The sequence below is a fragment of the Gymnoscopelus microlampas genome (genome assembly GCF_963454915.1).
Source record: "Gymnoscopelus microlampas genome assembly, chromosome: 18".
NCBI classification, from domain to species: domain Eukaryota; kingdom Metazoa; phylum Chordata; class Actinopteri; order Myctophiformes; family Myctophidae; genus Gymnoscopelus; species Gymnoscopelus microlampas.
This window is the reverse complement of record NC_139955.1, coordinates 7,437,058-7,450,739: the sequence shown is the minus strand read 5'-3', so window position 1 is coordinate 7,450,739 and position 13,682 is coordinate 7,437,058. Positions and strand designations below refer to the sequence as shown.

Sequence of the window (13,682 nt, the reverse complement as noted above, 5' to 3'; positions counted from 1 at the left end):
TTTATTTTGGCAGCTCTGCACAACTTGACATCCACAGAGAGCTTTCAGTGACTCTCCTCGTAGTAAAAGTCTATTTAAATCTCTTCGCATTTAATCCGACTCCTGCCCTTCCCATCGCCAACCCCCCTCCCCCCTCCCTGTGGTATTTATAAAACACAATCCTCTCCGCTCTCTTTTTCGTCCTCCGCCCTACACCGACGCGGCTAGCCTCCGCCTCTCGCGCGCGCCGGGCTAACCTCTTGGCCTCCTTAAAGCTATACGCGAGTGGTGGAGTGCGAGTGCGGCAGGCCGGTGGAGTTGAACCCGGCCGTGAAGGTGTTGTACGGGTGCAGGTTGGGCATGCCCACCAGGGAGTTGGGGATCATGGTGATGGTGTTCGGGGTCATCAGGGGGATGTCGTCCGGAGAGCGCCGCAGCGTGAGCGTGTAGTCGGGCAGCGAGGCCAGCCGCAGCGCGCCCTCGTTGGCGTTGCCCGCCTCGCACTCGTGGTGCGTCTGGTTCATCTGCAGCGACATGATCTCCTCCTCGGGCGCGTGGCCGTGGCCGATGTCGTTGGCGGTGGTCTGGCGCTGCTGCGGGCTGGGCACCCCGTGGTGGCCGGAGTCCTGGCGCCGCTTGTCCTTGCGGTAGTAGAGGGCGGCGAAGGCCAGCACGTTGAGGAACAGCAGGGAGGCGCCCACGGCGATGGTCACGCTCAGCTCCGTGGAGTAGTCCCGCGGGTTCTCCACCACCAGGGGGCCCGACTCCTCGTCGTCGTCCCACGACTCCTTGTCCTCGCTGTTGTAGGCCGGCGACATGGGGGGCCGCTTGGTGTTGAGCGGCCACGACGTCTTCCCGTTGGGCCTCTTGGTGGACAGGGTGTTCTGCGTGGTCTCCGGCGGCGGCACTTTGGTGGTGGTGGACGTGTAGTGGAACATGTCGTGGAGGTTGTAGAGGTGTGGCACCAGGTGCTTCCAGAAGGCCACCTTGGTGGCGCGGTAGTGGTCCCGCACGCGCGGCTTCAGGCCGATGTGAAGGTAGAGCTGGTCCTGGGGGTTGTACTTGGACCACGCCACTTCCTCGAAGCGGTTTGCCTTGGTGTGGATGAACTTGGTGTCCTGTGGTACAGGCTTGTTGGGGTCCCTGAGGAAAGAGAGAGAGAGAACAAGAGCGAGAGAGAGAATAAGAGAGAGGGTGAGAGTCAGTGTCAGCCGGAGACATTGAGAGATCCCCCTAACATGCTGTGGAAGATATGAATCAATTAAACAACGGTACGCGGTATCGGATATAGTTTGAGTCACACTGTGAAAGGTCAGCTCAGTTACGACTGTCAGATGTATTGATCTCGTCTGGCACAAAGCCCGGCCCTCAGTGCACTCCAAACCAGACAAAAGCAAACACTCCCTGAATTACAAGGGGATGGCTATTAATAATAGATCCAGGTGTCTGTGGTGAGGTCTGTATTACATTTTCTACATCTGTCTTGAGTGATACAGTCCTTGGCAGACAATTGACAAAATGGATCTGCTGCTCATTCATTTGTTTCCGGCCCGAATCACTTCTAGCGTCAGGATAATCTGCCATGTTTGAACCATGGCTTTCCCTTTTTAGTCTTCGACCCTCGGTGGGCAAAGCATGCCCGCCTGTCTCTCTAAGATCTAATTCAACCTCCCGAGCTTGTAGATCGGCTATTTTCGGTGTGCGATACTGTCGTATGGCGGAGCATAAAATAAGGCATCGCACCTGTCTCATCTCTCCTGATGTCGTTCTGAACCCTCTAAGACCTGACTAAAAAGCATTATTTTACACTTTGGCTATTCAAAAATAGCAGATCTACAAGCTCATAGCGCGGCACCGAGTGCCGCGCTATGAGCTTGTAGATCTGCTATTTTTGAAAAATCTAGAAAAGGTGTGCAAATTAATATTTTTATAGTCTTTTAAAGCGAACATTTTTAACTCAAATCCTTGCTTCTGGGGGGTCCCTGGACACAACATATTTTGAGATGGGGGTCTGCGGTCAAATACATATCATTTTGGGGGTCCATGACATGAAAAAGTTTGAGCAGCACCGATTATAGAAACATACGTTTTTTTCAGAATACTGTTGGGATTTAGAAGACATTTGTAGAATCGGCTTCAGGTCTTAAAGGGTTAATCCGGCTCTGATGCCCCCCCCCCCCCAATCACAGAACCAGGATGGGGCTTTTTATTTTTTTTATTTTTTAAGTAAACACATATGAATAAGTCAGCAGGCTTCAGGCGCTCACGTCAGGAGGCATCTAGTTGTTGATAATCCAGCGCCGGTGGAGCCCCCCTCTGCTAATTGCTCGGGGAAGGCAACGCAGTGTGCATTAGCTTCCAGTGTACATGATGGAAAGTGGACCATATTAATCAAGATGCTAACTAAGAGCAGTGGTGGAAAAAGTACTCAAATGTTTTACTTAAGTAAAAGTATCAATACTGCAATGTTAGAAGTACTCTGTTACTTAAGTAAAAGTCCGGAATAAAAAAGGTTACTTTAGTAAAAGTACAAAAGTATTGGTATAAAAATGTACTTAAAGTACCAAAAGTAAAAGTACTTAATGTTTGAAAATAGCAGATCTACAAGCTCACAACGCGTCGCGATTGCGTTGTGAGCTTGAAGATCGGCTATTTTCAAATAGCCTAGGTTTACCTCTAAATTGGTTTACCTCAAAATTGTACTTTAAGTACAGTACTTGAGTAAATGTACTTAGTTACTTTACACCACTGACTAAGAGGGAGCTGCAGAGCTGTATGTGTGTGTATATCTGTGTGTATATCTGTGTATAGCCTACACATGCCTGTGTCCATGCATGTGTGTACAAGAAAGACATGGGGAACGTGCACAAGAGTGCACGGTGCCGTCGGTGTGCAATGGACAGACAGTGACGGGGAGGAATGGGGAGAAAGGAACGAGATAAGATCTGCGGTGCCCAAGGTGCAGTACCAGCTTTGATCTACAGAGGTCACCGTTTCACTTTTCACTTTCTCAGCAGCATCCTGGATGGCCAGCCATTCCAGGGAAGCTATTGACGTAATTGAGTGAATAGGCTCTATGCACAGCAGCCATATTGGACAGAAATTGGGCCCCTTCCTTGCTTCCTTCACAGGTGTTACCAATGACACTAATGAAGGCTCTGTTCCATTTAGTGTAGCACAGTGGTTCTCAAACTTTTTAATTTCAAGGACCCCCATAACTCTGAGAGTGTACAAATGGAACCAAATGGACCCGGGAGGGTCCATTTGGTTCCATTTGTACACTCTCAGAGTTACACCCTCTCAAGGAACCATGAGGATCCCTGGACCACACTTTGAGACCCACTAGTATCTCTAGTGAGCCAACATGCACAATATCAGCACCCTGACTCTGTTTGACCAGAATGGAACAGAGCCTTCATTAGTATCATTGGTAACACCTGTGAAGGAAGTCAGAAGAGGCCCAATTTTTCTCCAAAATGGCTGCTGTGCATAGAGCCTATTCATTAACATATGGCAATCTCTTACAATCACACTCTGCCATGTGACCAAGTTGCCATAATGTCAGGCATGGATGCCCGTGAAGGAACGCGTGTGTGCGTGTGCGTGCGTGCGTGTGTGCGCGCGTGCCTGCACTATTGCTTCAAATGTTCTGTGAAAAAATGACTTCTCTTGCGTTGAAGAATGCAAAAGGATTGCGCCGTGGCCTCGAAAACACAATAGTCGATGTCAACAGGCTGCTTTGTTGTGTAAGGGCGAGGATCTGTGAGACATTTTGCTGTAAATGTCACCAAATATCCCTGTGCGGGTCTGAGAGGGAAGTCAGAGGCGAACAAAGTTCAAATTTAGTTTGGGATTTGGGGATGTGGCAGCTCCAGTTTTTTTTTTGGCACCGTCTCAAACGCTCCGAACACAGCCAAGTGAATTAAAAGCCACGCCAGAAGAATTCACCCTCCATCCCCTCCCACTCGTTTTTTTCTGCTGTCAATTTTTCTTTTTCAGGTCAGTGCTTCTGGGAGACGTGAGAGGGAGAAAGAGAAAGAGGCTGATATTGAGAAGGTGGGGGAGAGGGAGAGAGGGAGAGAGGGAGAGAGGGAGAGAGGGAGAGATGGAATGGGAGAGCAAATTGAGATGGCTGAATCTGAGTCCCTGGGCATGGGCCATGTCAGTGGAACGGCCCGTAAATAACCTCCTTTATTAGGCCTGTAATGATCCCCGATGAATATTGACAGCCATGCTATGATGACTTTGTAGCTGAATATCAGTAATTAAGTTTCAAAGGAGCGTGCGGCAGAGGTAAGGTCATATTGATCTCCCCCGTGCGCAACATGCCACAGCACAGAACGTCAATGTGGCGGCAGAGACCTGCACAGCCGTCTGGAGCAGAGACGCTTCATGAATTCACAGGGACTCTCTCTCTCTCTCTCTCTCTCTCTCCCTCTCTCCCTCCCTAGGCGTGGACACACACACATGCACACGTACTAAACGCACGCACATTCACACACACATGAACAGATGACAACCAATCATGGTGGGCCGGAGCAATTTCAGTTAATGGGAATTCCTGGCGTCTCCATAACACCGTAAATGCTTTCTTCTCGTGGGGATCAATCTGTAAAAATTGTGATGGCAAAAATATGTACAAAGTATTTGCGGTAGATCTCACAGAACAAATCGGAGCCTATTGGGAGCGGCAGGGTTTCAAATGCTGTGTGGTGGCTGGCTGGCTGGTTCAGTGCAAGAGAAGATGAATAATTTAGGGAACACAAAGAAATCAATGTGGCATCTTTAGTTAATTTGATTTGCCGCATTAGAGAACAACTGGCTGCCTTATCTAATTACACACACATATGCTTGGGTAATTGTTGCAATGTCAATAGTAAACAGGCTACATTCCTCTGAACAACTTTGGGCCCGGGCTGCTGAAGGTAAAACCTTGAAGTCATGTCATAAGCTTTTGAGGTAGAGATCTGAGCTGGGTCTTTGTTGTTGGACAGGGTCGGTGCTGAGGGTGTCGGCTACCCTGCAATGTTTGCGTTAAACTTTAACCCGTGAAGACCTGAGGCGATTCTTAAAAATGTGTTCTAAATCCTAAAACAGTTTTTTGAGAAAAAAAAAATCAAAACATTTTTTTTCAAGATTTTTCAAAAATAGCAGATCTACAAGCTCCGCGCTACGAGCTTGTATATCTGCTATTTTTGAATAGCCAAAGAAATCTAGTGACACAGATGCGTTAATGGGTTAAAGCAATATGGGTAACACGTGAGTGGTAACTGAGACCGCTGTGATTTTTATCTGCAGTGTTATAATGCTTACATTTATGCTCCGTCGTATGGTGTTGTTGTGTGCCGGAAATAGCAGATGCACAAGCCCACAGCAATGTGGTGAGCTTGTAGATCGGCTATTTTCGGCACCTGACACCGTCGTATGACGAAGCATAAATCCCTCCTACAACGGTTTAGTCTCATCTAATAATCTTCGGTCTGAACTAGGCTTGATACAACCTTGTCAGATCCGCCTTAGTGAAGTGCACTTCTTATTTTTCCTGCAGCATTTGGCTCAATAGTGGCCTTATTTACACAGCGCCATAATATCCTGCCGACAACAATCTGTGTAAATGCCGTACGCCAACTATGAAATACAGTGTGACAACAACATTATAAGCCATTCTGCTAAGCTGGGGGGGAAGCCCTAAGACTCATGTATCGGACATGCAGGAAAGGAGGCTGGTAAATCTTTGGACAGTGGCACTCTTTGATGTTCTTATTGCTTCTGGATGGGACGTGACACGATGTCTATGATGTCAGCTGAGTCACAGTCACAGCTGAATCCTAATATAGATGCACTGAAATACGGAAAAGCCAGGAGCAAAAGTATGCAAATATATAATGAATATGCGCATCGATAGGCCGCAGAGTTTCAAGTCTACTTTAGAATATTAATCGTTTCCAAATACTTCTGGCATGAGGAAGGGTGTGTGTGTGTGTTCATGTGTGGGGGAGTGCTGCTAAAAGGGAAGCAGTTCCTCACCTGTCTGTCCCTTTTATTTGCCCCAGGACAACCTCAATTCAAAGCCGACATCTGCACTTAAACCCGGCGCTCACTTTGGTCGTTTCACATCCGAAGCGATACGGGTTAAATCATCGCACAGCTTGCTCGCTGTTCAAACACCCGCCGAGCGCTCTGTGTGCTTTGGGCTCAGTAGCATATGCACCACCCCGTCATAATGCGATGTTTGTGGCCCTGTTGGGCCTCTCTGTGTTCCCCCTGCATTAGCTGATAGCCTGCCTCCTGTCACAGGCCTCCCACTTAATCCGGATGGTTGTAGGGAACCATGGCCTGCCTCCCAGGCTGAGGGGGGGGGATTATTACACCCATAAAAAGCAGGCGTTTTAATGGCCTTTCTGATTTTCCTCTGATGTGTTCATATGGCCCGGGCCACTTGGCCACGGCGCTATAAACCACTCCTTCATCTCTCCAGAGCCCCCCAGCCACCCCGCGCCCCCCGACCCCCCCCCCTCTCTGTGTGACCTGCAGACCCACGCTAACCTTGACCAGCCAGGTTAGCGGGTTGGCGCCGCCTGTGTGTTTGTATCTGTGATTGACTATGTTTTTTTCTGGTGTGTTTATGTGTGTGTGTGTGTGTGTGTGTGTGTGTGTGTGTGAGAGAGAGCGTGTGTTCATGTGTGCCTGTAAGATGACCTCTGGGACTAGTCTACAGACACGGCTGTCCGGCTGAACCCTTGTACCAATGATAAACACCTTTTCTAGAACGTCTGTCACCGCCTGTGCTACCAGAATGACGCCGCGCCTCAAACATTCCCCTGTGAGACGGTGTGAAGACTTAACTCATTACCTATTCCTGGCTCACTGCGAGCGCTGATGTAAAAGGTAGATATGGGGGAAAGAATGAATATAATTTTCGTCCCTTTTTTTTCTCTCCCTTTCCCATGTACCTCCCTCCCCTTTTCGTCCCGGTGTAATTTGAAGCGCTTGAGTGATCATAGAGCGAGCCATCACCAAATCTGAAAAGACACGTTTAGGTGCCCCGAGGCGGTCGACAAGAATCTATTTTCACTCCACTCCAGGTCGGTGAATAAATCCGAGCAGCGTGGCAGCTCTCTCCTCTGTATATACAACAAGGAACATTAATGCGGTGGCACTGATGTTCACTTCAGTTAAGCCTTTAAAATATGCAAATTGGGACCCTGTTTTTTAACTTTCCTTTGTCGTCGCGGTTGTTGCGTAACAAATGCATCCCCTGCAGGTGTTTATCTACTTACCAGGTAACACAAGGTGCACACCTATTGGTAATCTCCGTTATGACGGAAGGGGTACATTTGGATTTTCACGCATTCTCTATTTAGAATAGCCAATTAGTTTTACCCCAATTCAGTCATTATGCCAATTAAGAATTAACCCACTGGAACGCATCTGTGTCACTTTTGCTTTGGCTATTCAAAAATAGCAGATCTACAAGCTCATAGCAGCTTGTAGATCTGCTATTTTTGAAAAATCTTTTTAAAACAAATCGAGTCTTTTCAAAAAACTGTTTAGGATTTAGAAAACATTTTTAAGAATCGCCTCTCCTCACATTTCTGTGTGCTATTCTGGCTCGCCTGCCTGCCAGTGAGGAGCCCCCATCAGGAGGACATATAGACTCCACCAAGCCGGAAGCACTGCCCGTGGATTCAAACCCCTAGATTCCCACGGTGGTGGACACGGTACTCCATCGCGTGCCTCATTCTTTGCAATTCATTAAAAAAAGATTCAATATCCCTCTCTACCAAGTCGAATTCTGTTTTGTAAAACTTTCGGCTTGGCCCAGGGAGGCAATTGTTGTCATCTCTCGCGCCGGCAGATCACTGGGCCTGAGCTCTTTTTACCAATTTGGATGAACAGTGTTGCATGGCAATCGTCCGGCTCTGCCATCGCTTCAACAGGCTGAGCGACTGTGTTTAGTATGGACGACATTGGATTAGATGAGTGGCAGACACTCACAGAGCTGCGCACACATGCACGCCACACTCAAACGCCATCTGTCCACCTCCCCCCCCCCCCCCCCTCCCCACTCATGTCTACCCCTCTTATTACATTCATGGCCACAGCAGGGATGCCGATCAATGACATACAGGGCCTTTTAACGAGCCACATGACCTCCATACCTGCTCTAATGCAAATCAGGTTATTGGCTACAAACTTCCTATCCAAGTGAGTGCCTATATAATGGAGTTGATAGGCGGATGGTCAACGGATTTTGTTGTTGTTGTTGTTGTTGTTGTTCCACTGAGCCCGTTTACACCAGATAACTGGCCGTTGCTTGCCACGGTTGAACCTGTGCCAAGCCAGGCCAGGTCAGGTCATGCCACTGGTCGAAAACTGGCTCTGTGGAGTCAGCCTTAATGAGGACGGGTGAGCGGAGCCAGCTGTGGTTGGCAGGGGGGGGGGGGGGGGGGGCGGAGAAAGCATCCAGAGAAATGTCGGTGATGGAGGGAGGGAATGGGGGAGAGTGTGGGATGAGTGATGTAATTAGTGGAAAGCAGGGGTAAAGAGGTCGGGGCAGTGTGTGCACAGGGTCAAACGGAGTGCCGGGGGAGTAATGGTTGATGAATACGCGCCGTTAACCCTACAGGGGGTGGGCCGTTCGATTAACGCGCTCGGGAGAAAACAAAGAAACTCAAATCAACCCGCGCGTTATAAATCAAAGCATTGTGGTGGTATAGTGGGCGCGAGACACAAGCGCTTCCGTCTACATTTATTTAGTTAGCCACCGCCGTCCCTGTGCGCCGTGCAATCAATACTGCATGTTTTAGACCATGTAAGAAATGTAAACCAGGCTGTTTTCATGCAGAATAACAAGAGAGTGATAGAAAGAGAGAGTGGGGCTTGAAAGAGAGAGAGAAATTCGATACATGACAGCGCTCTGCTCTTTAACTAGCTAGCAGGGCTCTCTCACACACACACACACACACACACACACGCACACATACACATACACGCACATGCACACGCACAATAGGGGAAACGAGTGCCTTCTACTAACATGCAAAACACACAGGAAGTGTGGAAACACTGTTGATGCACCAGCATATTTAGAGCACTAATGATCTATTACGATTGATCTTTTACAGCCTTTCATCATGCTGTCTCTTATGAAGTGACGCCAGTGTTCATTGTGTGTATAAGGGTGTGTTGGTGTCTGGACTGAACTATTAGTTCTGACTGTCTGTATGTACATATGTTTACATGCTGTATTTGTGTGTGCGGTATGCATGTTTACCGCGTGTGTGTGCGTGTGTGCGTGATGTTGGCGTGCTAATATGTGCTCCTATTACTGTAACTGTGCTAGTGGACAGTACAGGCTAGTTGTTCCTGTCAATAGTAAAACAAGTGCAGCAGCCAGGTAGGGGAAAAGAAAACCTCTCAGAGCCAAGACACGCTTCTGACTCTCAGGACAAACCACAGTCTCACAATATAATCACATGTACAATATGTACACGCACAACATGCACATGCACATGCGCGCACGGGTAATGATGACACGTGGGAGCCGGGGACAGGAGAGGCTTTTGGGAGAGCGCTGCTGCGATACGCACTGTTGACATGGAGCCGACAAGTGTCTCAACATGGTGTCACGCACATTTCAACAGCCCATTTACAGACGGGGGAGGGGGGGAGGGGGGGGGCAGGAAGCGCAATCTGGGTCAAGTCATTATGAACATCTGGGTGGCTGATATAGATACAGGCAGGGTGGCTGGCTGGGCTGCCTGGCTGGCTGTCTTGGACGGGGCCACTCAAGCATGGGGGGAGGGAGGGAGGGGGGGGGGGCGTGGGGGAATTCAGCTGGGTCTTAATTATACTGTGGGGTCTTCCAGAGGCAAATGGCGCGGGGCGGTGGGCATCCGTGGCTCCCTCGTGTGCTCTAAGAAACAAAACCTATGGAGGGATACCTCTTAAGAGCTTGAATTGTACCCACCTCCCTGGCCCCCTGTGGGATCGGGTGGTAGAAACCTTTACTTGGGCTTGAACAAAAATGACCCTCCGAGCACCACTCTGGGTTTTTTCTATTATCCCGGCATCTAAATCCCAGGCTCTTTAGCAGCCCAGTGGCCCGCTTCTGGCCTGAGCATAATCCCAGCCGTTTGGAGAGACGCCAAGGCAACACGCCGCAGGGCGGACACTTACCCATAGGCACTGATCTAGGACCAGTTTACCATCCCACGGCTCCTAATTGCAATCAGCTGGGGTGGAAATCCCTCCAACCCCCCAAAATACCCTGCAGAGTCAAACTGCAGTTTGTTGTCATGAGTAGACTCTATGCACAGCAGCCATATTGGAAAGGAATTAGGCCTCTTCTTACTTCCTTCACAGGTGTTACCAATGATACTAATTGAAGGCTCTGTTCCATTCTGGTCAAACAGAGTCAGGAGGCTGATATTGTGCATGTTGTCTCACTGGAAACACCAGTGGGTCTCAAAGTGTGGTCCAGGGACCCTCGTGGTTCCTTGAGGGGGTAACTAGTTGTACGAACTCTTGTTTTAGTTTTGTATTGTTTTATTGGATCTTGTTTAGTCGATACACTTATTTGTCTGAGCTCGTGCTCATTTGATTTTGCTATTTTGTCTCGTCTGTTTAAGAAAGTAGGTAGCTGATATATTGCACTTTTACCTTAGCGCTAGGTATACTCTTGGTTGCTTGTTTTTTGCAGGAAATGCACTTAAGACTTCTGGTGATTAGTAGTTTTCGTTCCCTACCTATGTTGAATACACTTATTGTAAGTCGCTTTGGATAAAAGCGTCTGCTAAATGACTGTAATGTAATGTAATGTAATGTTCCACATGGCCCCTTATGGGCGTGTAACTCTGAGAGTTACGGGGGTCGTGGAAATTGAAACATTTGAGAACCACTGTGCTACACTAAATGGAACAGAGCCTTCATTAGTATCATTGGTCACACCTGTGAATGTCTTCACAATATGGCTGCTGTGCATTGAGCCTATTGTCCCGTCGGCTGGGGTGAAAGCCAGGTTAGTTGGGAACAGATAGCCCAGTGACTGTCCGCAGCACTGCAGGGAAATCCGAGAGTGGGGTTATTATGGGTAATGTGGGCAGCCTGTCACAATCCATCAGAGTGAAACGCACTGACAACTTGACGTCCAAGGTTACGGGGATTCGGTGCATTAACGCGCCGCGCCATTACCTCCGGGCACCTCAAAATCGCGGCACATTTCTCACTTTAGGTACGGTAAGGGAAAAAGGAAAAGGATCCTCTAGCACTTCTAAAAAGGAACTGAATTCCATCTGCATCTGCATAAGACAAGATAGCCCGGCAGGCAGCAGGGACAGCTGTTTAGACAGCAGGGTCACTGAGGGGGCGTCGGCGATGTCCGGGAGGAACAGATATCAGTCTATCTGTTCTCGTCTGACATTAGAGGTTCAAGACCCTGTGGCCCGGGGGGTCAGACTAGCAGCCCAGACAACCGAATGTAAACGTTAACTGATTGGACAGCGAATGATATAGAGACGGATAGGAAAACAGAGATGTAAGATAACGACCCCGGTACAGGACGTGATCAATAGCTCTCTGGTAACAGGGATTGTCAAATTAAATTTCAGTTGTTAGCAGTGATTACTAGTAGTCCTCATACAAATGGAGCTGCTTTGTGCAAGGTGGGGGTGGAATTGAGCGGTGTGGGTAAGCGGAAGTCACCGGGGGCAGAAGTGATCGACTCAGCCAGGGCAGGGGGGATCGATGTGGCCGTGGGCAGGAGTGTGATATGCCTGGCTGATAAGTCTCTGTGTCTTTTGGGCTTCGGCATAATAGAGCAGATAGTGTTTCCAGCCAAACACGTGCGGTCACACACAAGCGCGTGTTGTGTACACACAAGACGCAGGCGGCCATGTGTGCACACACATACCCAGCCCTATAACAGTCGGGCCGAATGCACGCCGGCCTGTGCACGTTGAGGGGAACATTTAATCTTCCTCAGATTCAATACGTCTCAGGTTTTCAGGCCGAGGCCCAGGAAGGCCAGGCGGGAAAACACAGCTGGAAAAGAAATGTCTGCTGAACAATGCTTTCTGCCTGTTTCCATTCACTGTGGGAGCTCCTTTTTTTCTCCTCCAGAATTTGTACAGAGCACAGGAGTTCTCTCAGCAGAGAGCCAAGATAATATTTTACTCTTATTTCCTTCGATTAACAAAGTGACCGTTATGTAACTGTTGAAGCATGATGTAACACAAGATGGTGTTGCAGCTTTTATGCCAATAATACAAAGACTTGCCTGATGGAAAAGTGTGATTATCGACAGGTACAACAGAGGAAAGACTGTGTCGAACACTCCAGGTCCTTATTCGTTTTTCTTTATCTAATAACATTTTGGCCACCTGGCCTTCTTCAAGATCAGAGAATGTGATCCGATCTCGAAGAGAGACGGAGGAATACATTATGGAACTGGAATGTGTGGCACATTTTCCCCCTCGTCTTATAGCAAAGGACAGAGAGAGTGAGCCCTTGTTGCCATGCAGTACAATGATGAAATCATGACTGTGATAATGAATGTGCAGATGGTTCAGTCTCTCAGACGGAGGAGTAGACAGAAGAGGGACTCTCACATTTTGTGCTTCCATCTTGTGTTGCTCCACCCAGCTCTATATGCTCTCTCAGTAATGAACTGTATGTGTGTGCGTGTGCGTGTGTTTGCGTGTGCATGTGCGTGTGCGTGTGTGTGTGTCAGGAACAGATGCTCTCAGAATAGTTCTACAGGCCTTGTAGAAATGCACGAACAGAAAGCCGCACCGTCCCCTAGATAAAAAAGCGACCACCTCGTTTCTGCAGTGCTGTGTGTTCGAGTGTGCTTGGAGGAATGGAGGAACCTATTGAAGCTCTGCTCACAACCCTCTCGACGTGCGTCAGAGAATTCCATCCGATCTCAACGACGGACAAGACATACTTTAGCTGATTTCTTTTTTTAAATGCTTTGTTGTTGAAAAACATGCATTATGGAACGAGTACACATGTCACACATTTCTTTTTTTAATTCAATTTAGTCGTGATTTGGAGTGTACATGAGCGTGTGTCTCCTTGAGTTTTATGAGTTTCTCCGGGAGGATGTAACGCATGCATGCATACATGTGGAACATGCTATTCCTCCCAACCTATGTGAGTTGTTATTGCAGTGACAGAAATTGCCCTGCCCTGCCAGCCTCCTAAATGGCCAGTTATATGTCCTTTGGAGCCACCGGGCCAAGCCAGATCCACCGCAGAAGATTCAATTGCCTAGTCCAGTGGTTCTCAAACTTTTTCATGTCAAGGACCCCCAAATTGACACTTATTAGCCTGCGGACCCCCATTTCAAAAGAAATGCCAGGGACCCCCATAAGAGGAGATTTTTTTACGGCTCTAGCAGTGATTCTCAACCATTTTCATTTCAAGGACCCCCAGTTTGACATGCATTAGGGCTACAGACCCCCCATTTAATGGCATTTCTATCACTTGGACCGCAATTTATATTGTAAAATCTATGTCAATTTAACTCTGAGAGTGTACAAATGGAACCAAATGGACCCGTGAGGGTCCATTTGGTTCCATTTGTACACTCTCAGAGTTACAGACCCATAAGGGTCCATTTGGTGCCTAATCTATCATTTAGCTGGGGACCCCCTGGAACTCCCTCAAGGACCCCTGGGGGTCCCCGGACCCCACTT

At 48.4% G+C, this 13,682-nt stretch overlaps 1 protein-coding gene across 1 annotated transcript in view; it reads right to left on the bottom strand.

Moving 5' to 3' along the window:
* Positions 1 to 246: 246 nt before the first annotated feature.
* The window catches only part of nlgn3a (neuroligin 3a), a 200,806-nt gene continuing 187,370 nt past the window's right edge, over positions 247 to 13,682 (bottom strand). The window contains exon 5 of the mRNA XM_084085976.1: positions 247 to 1,122. Coding sequence (XP_083942102.1) covers positions 255 to 1,122 — 868 coding nt within the window. The 3' untranslated portion in view covers positions 247 to 254. The remainder of the gene's footprint in view (positions 1,123 to 13,682) is intronic.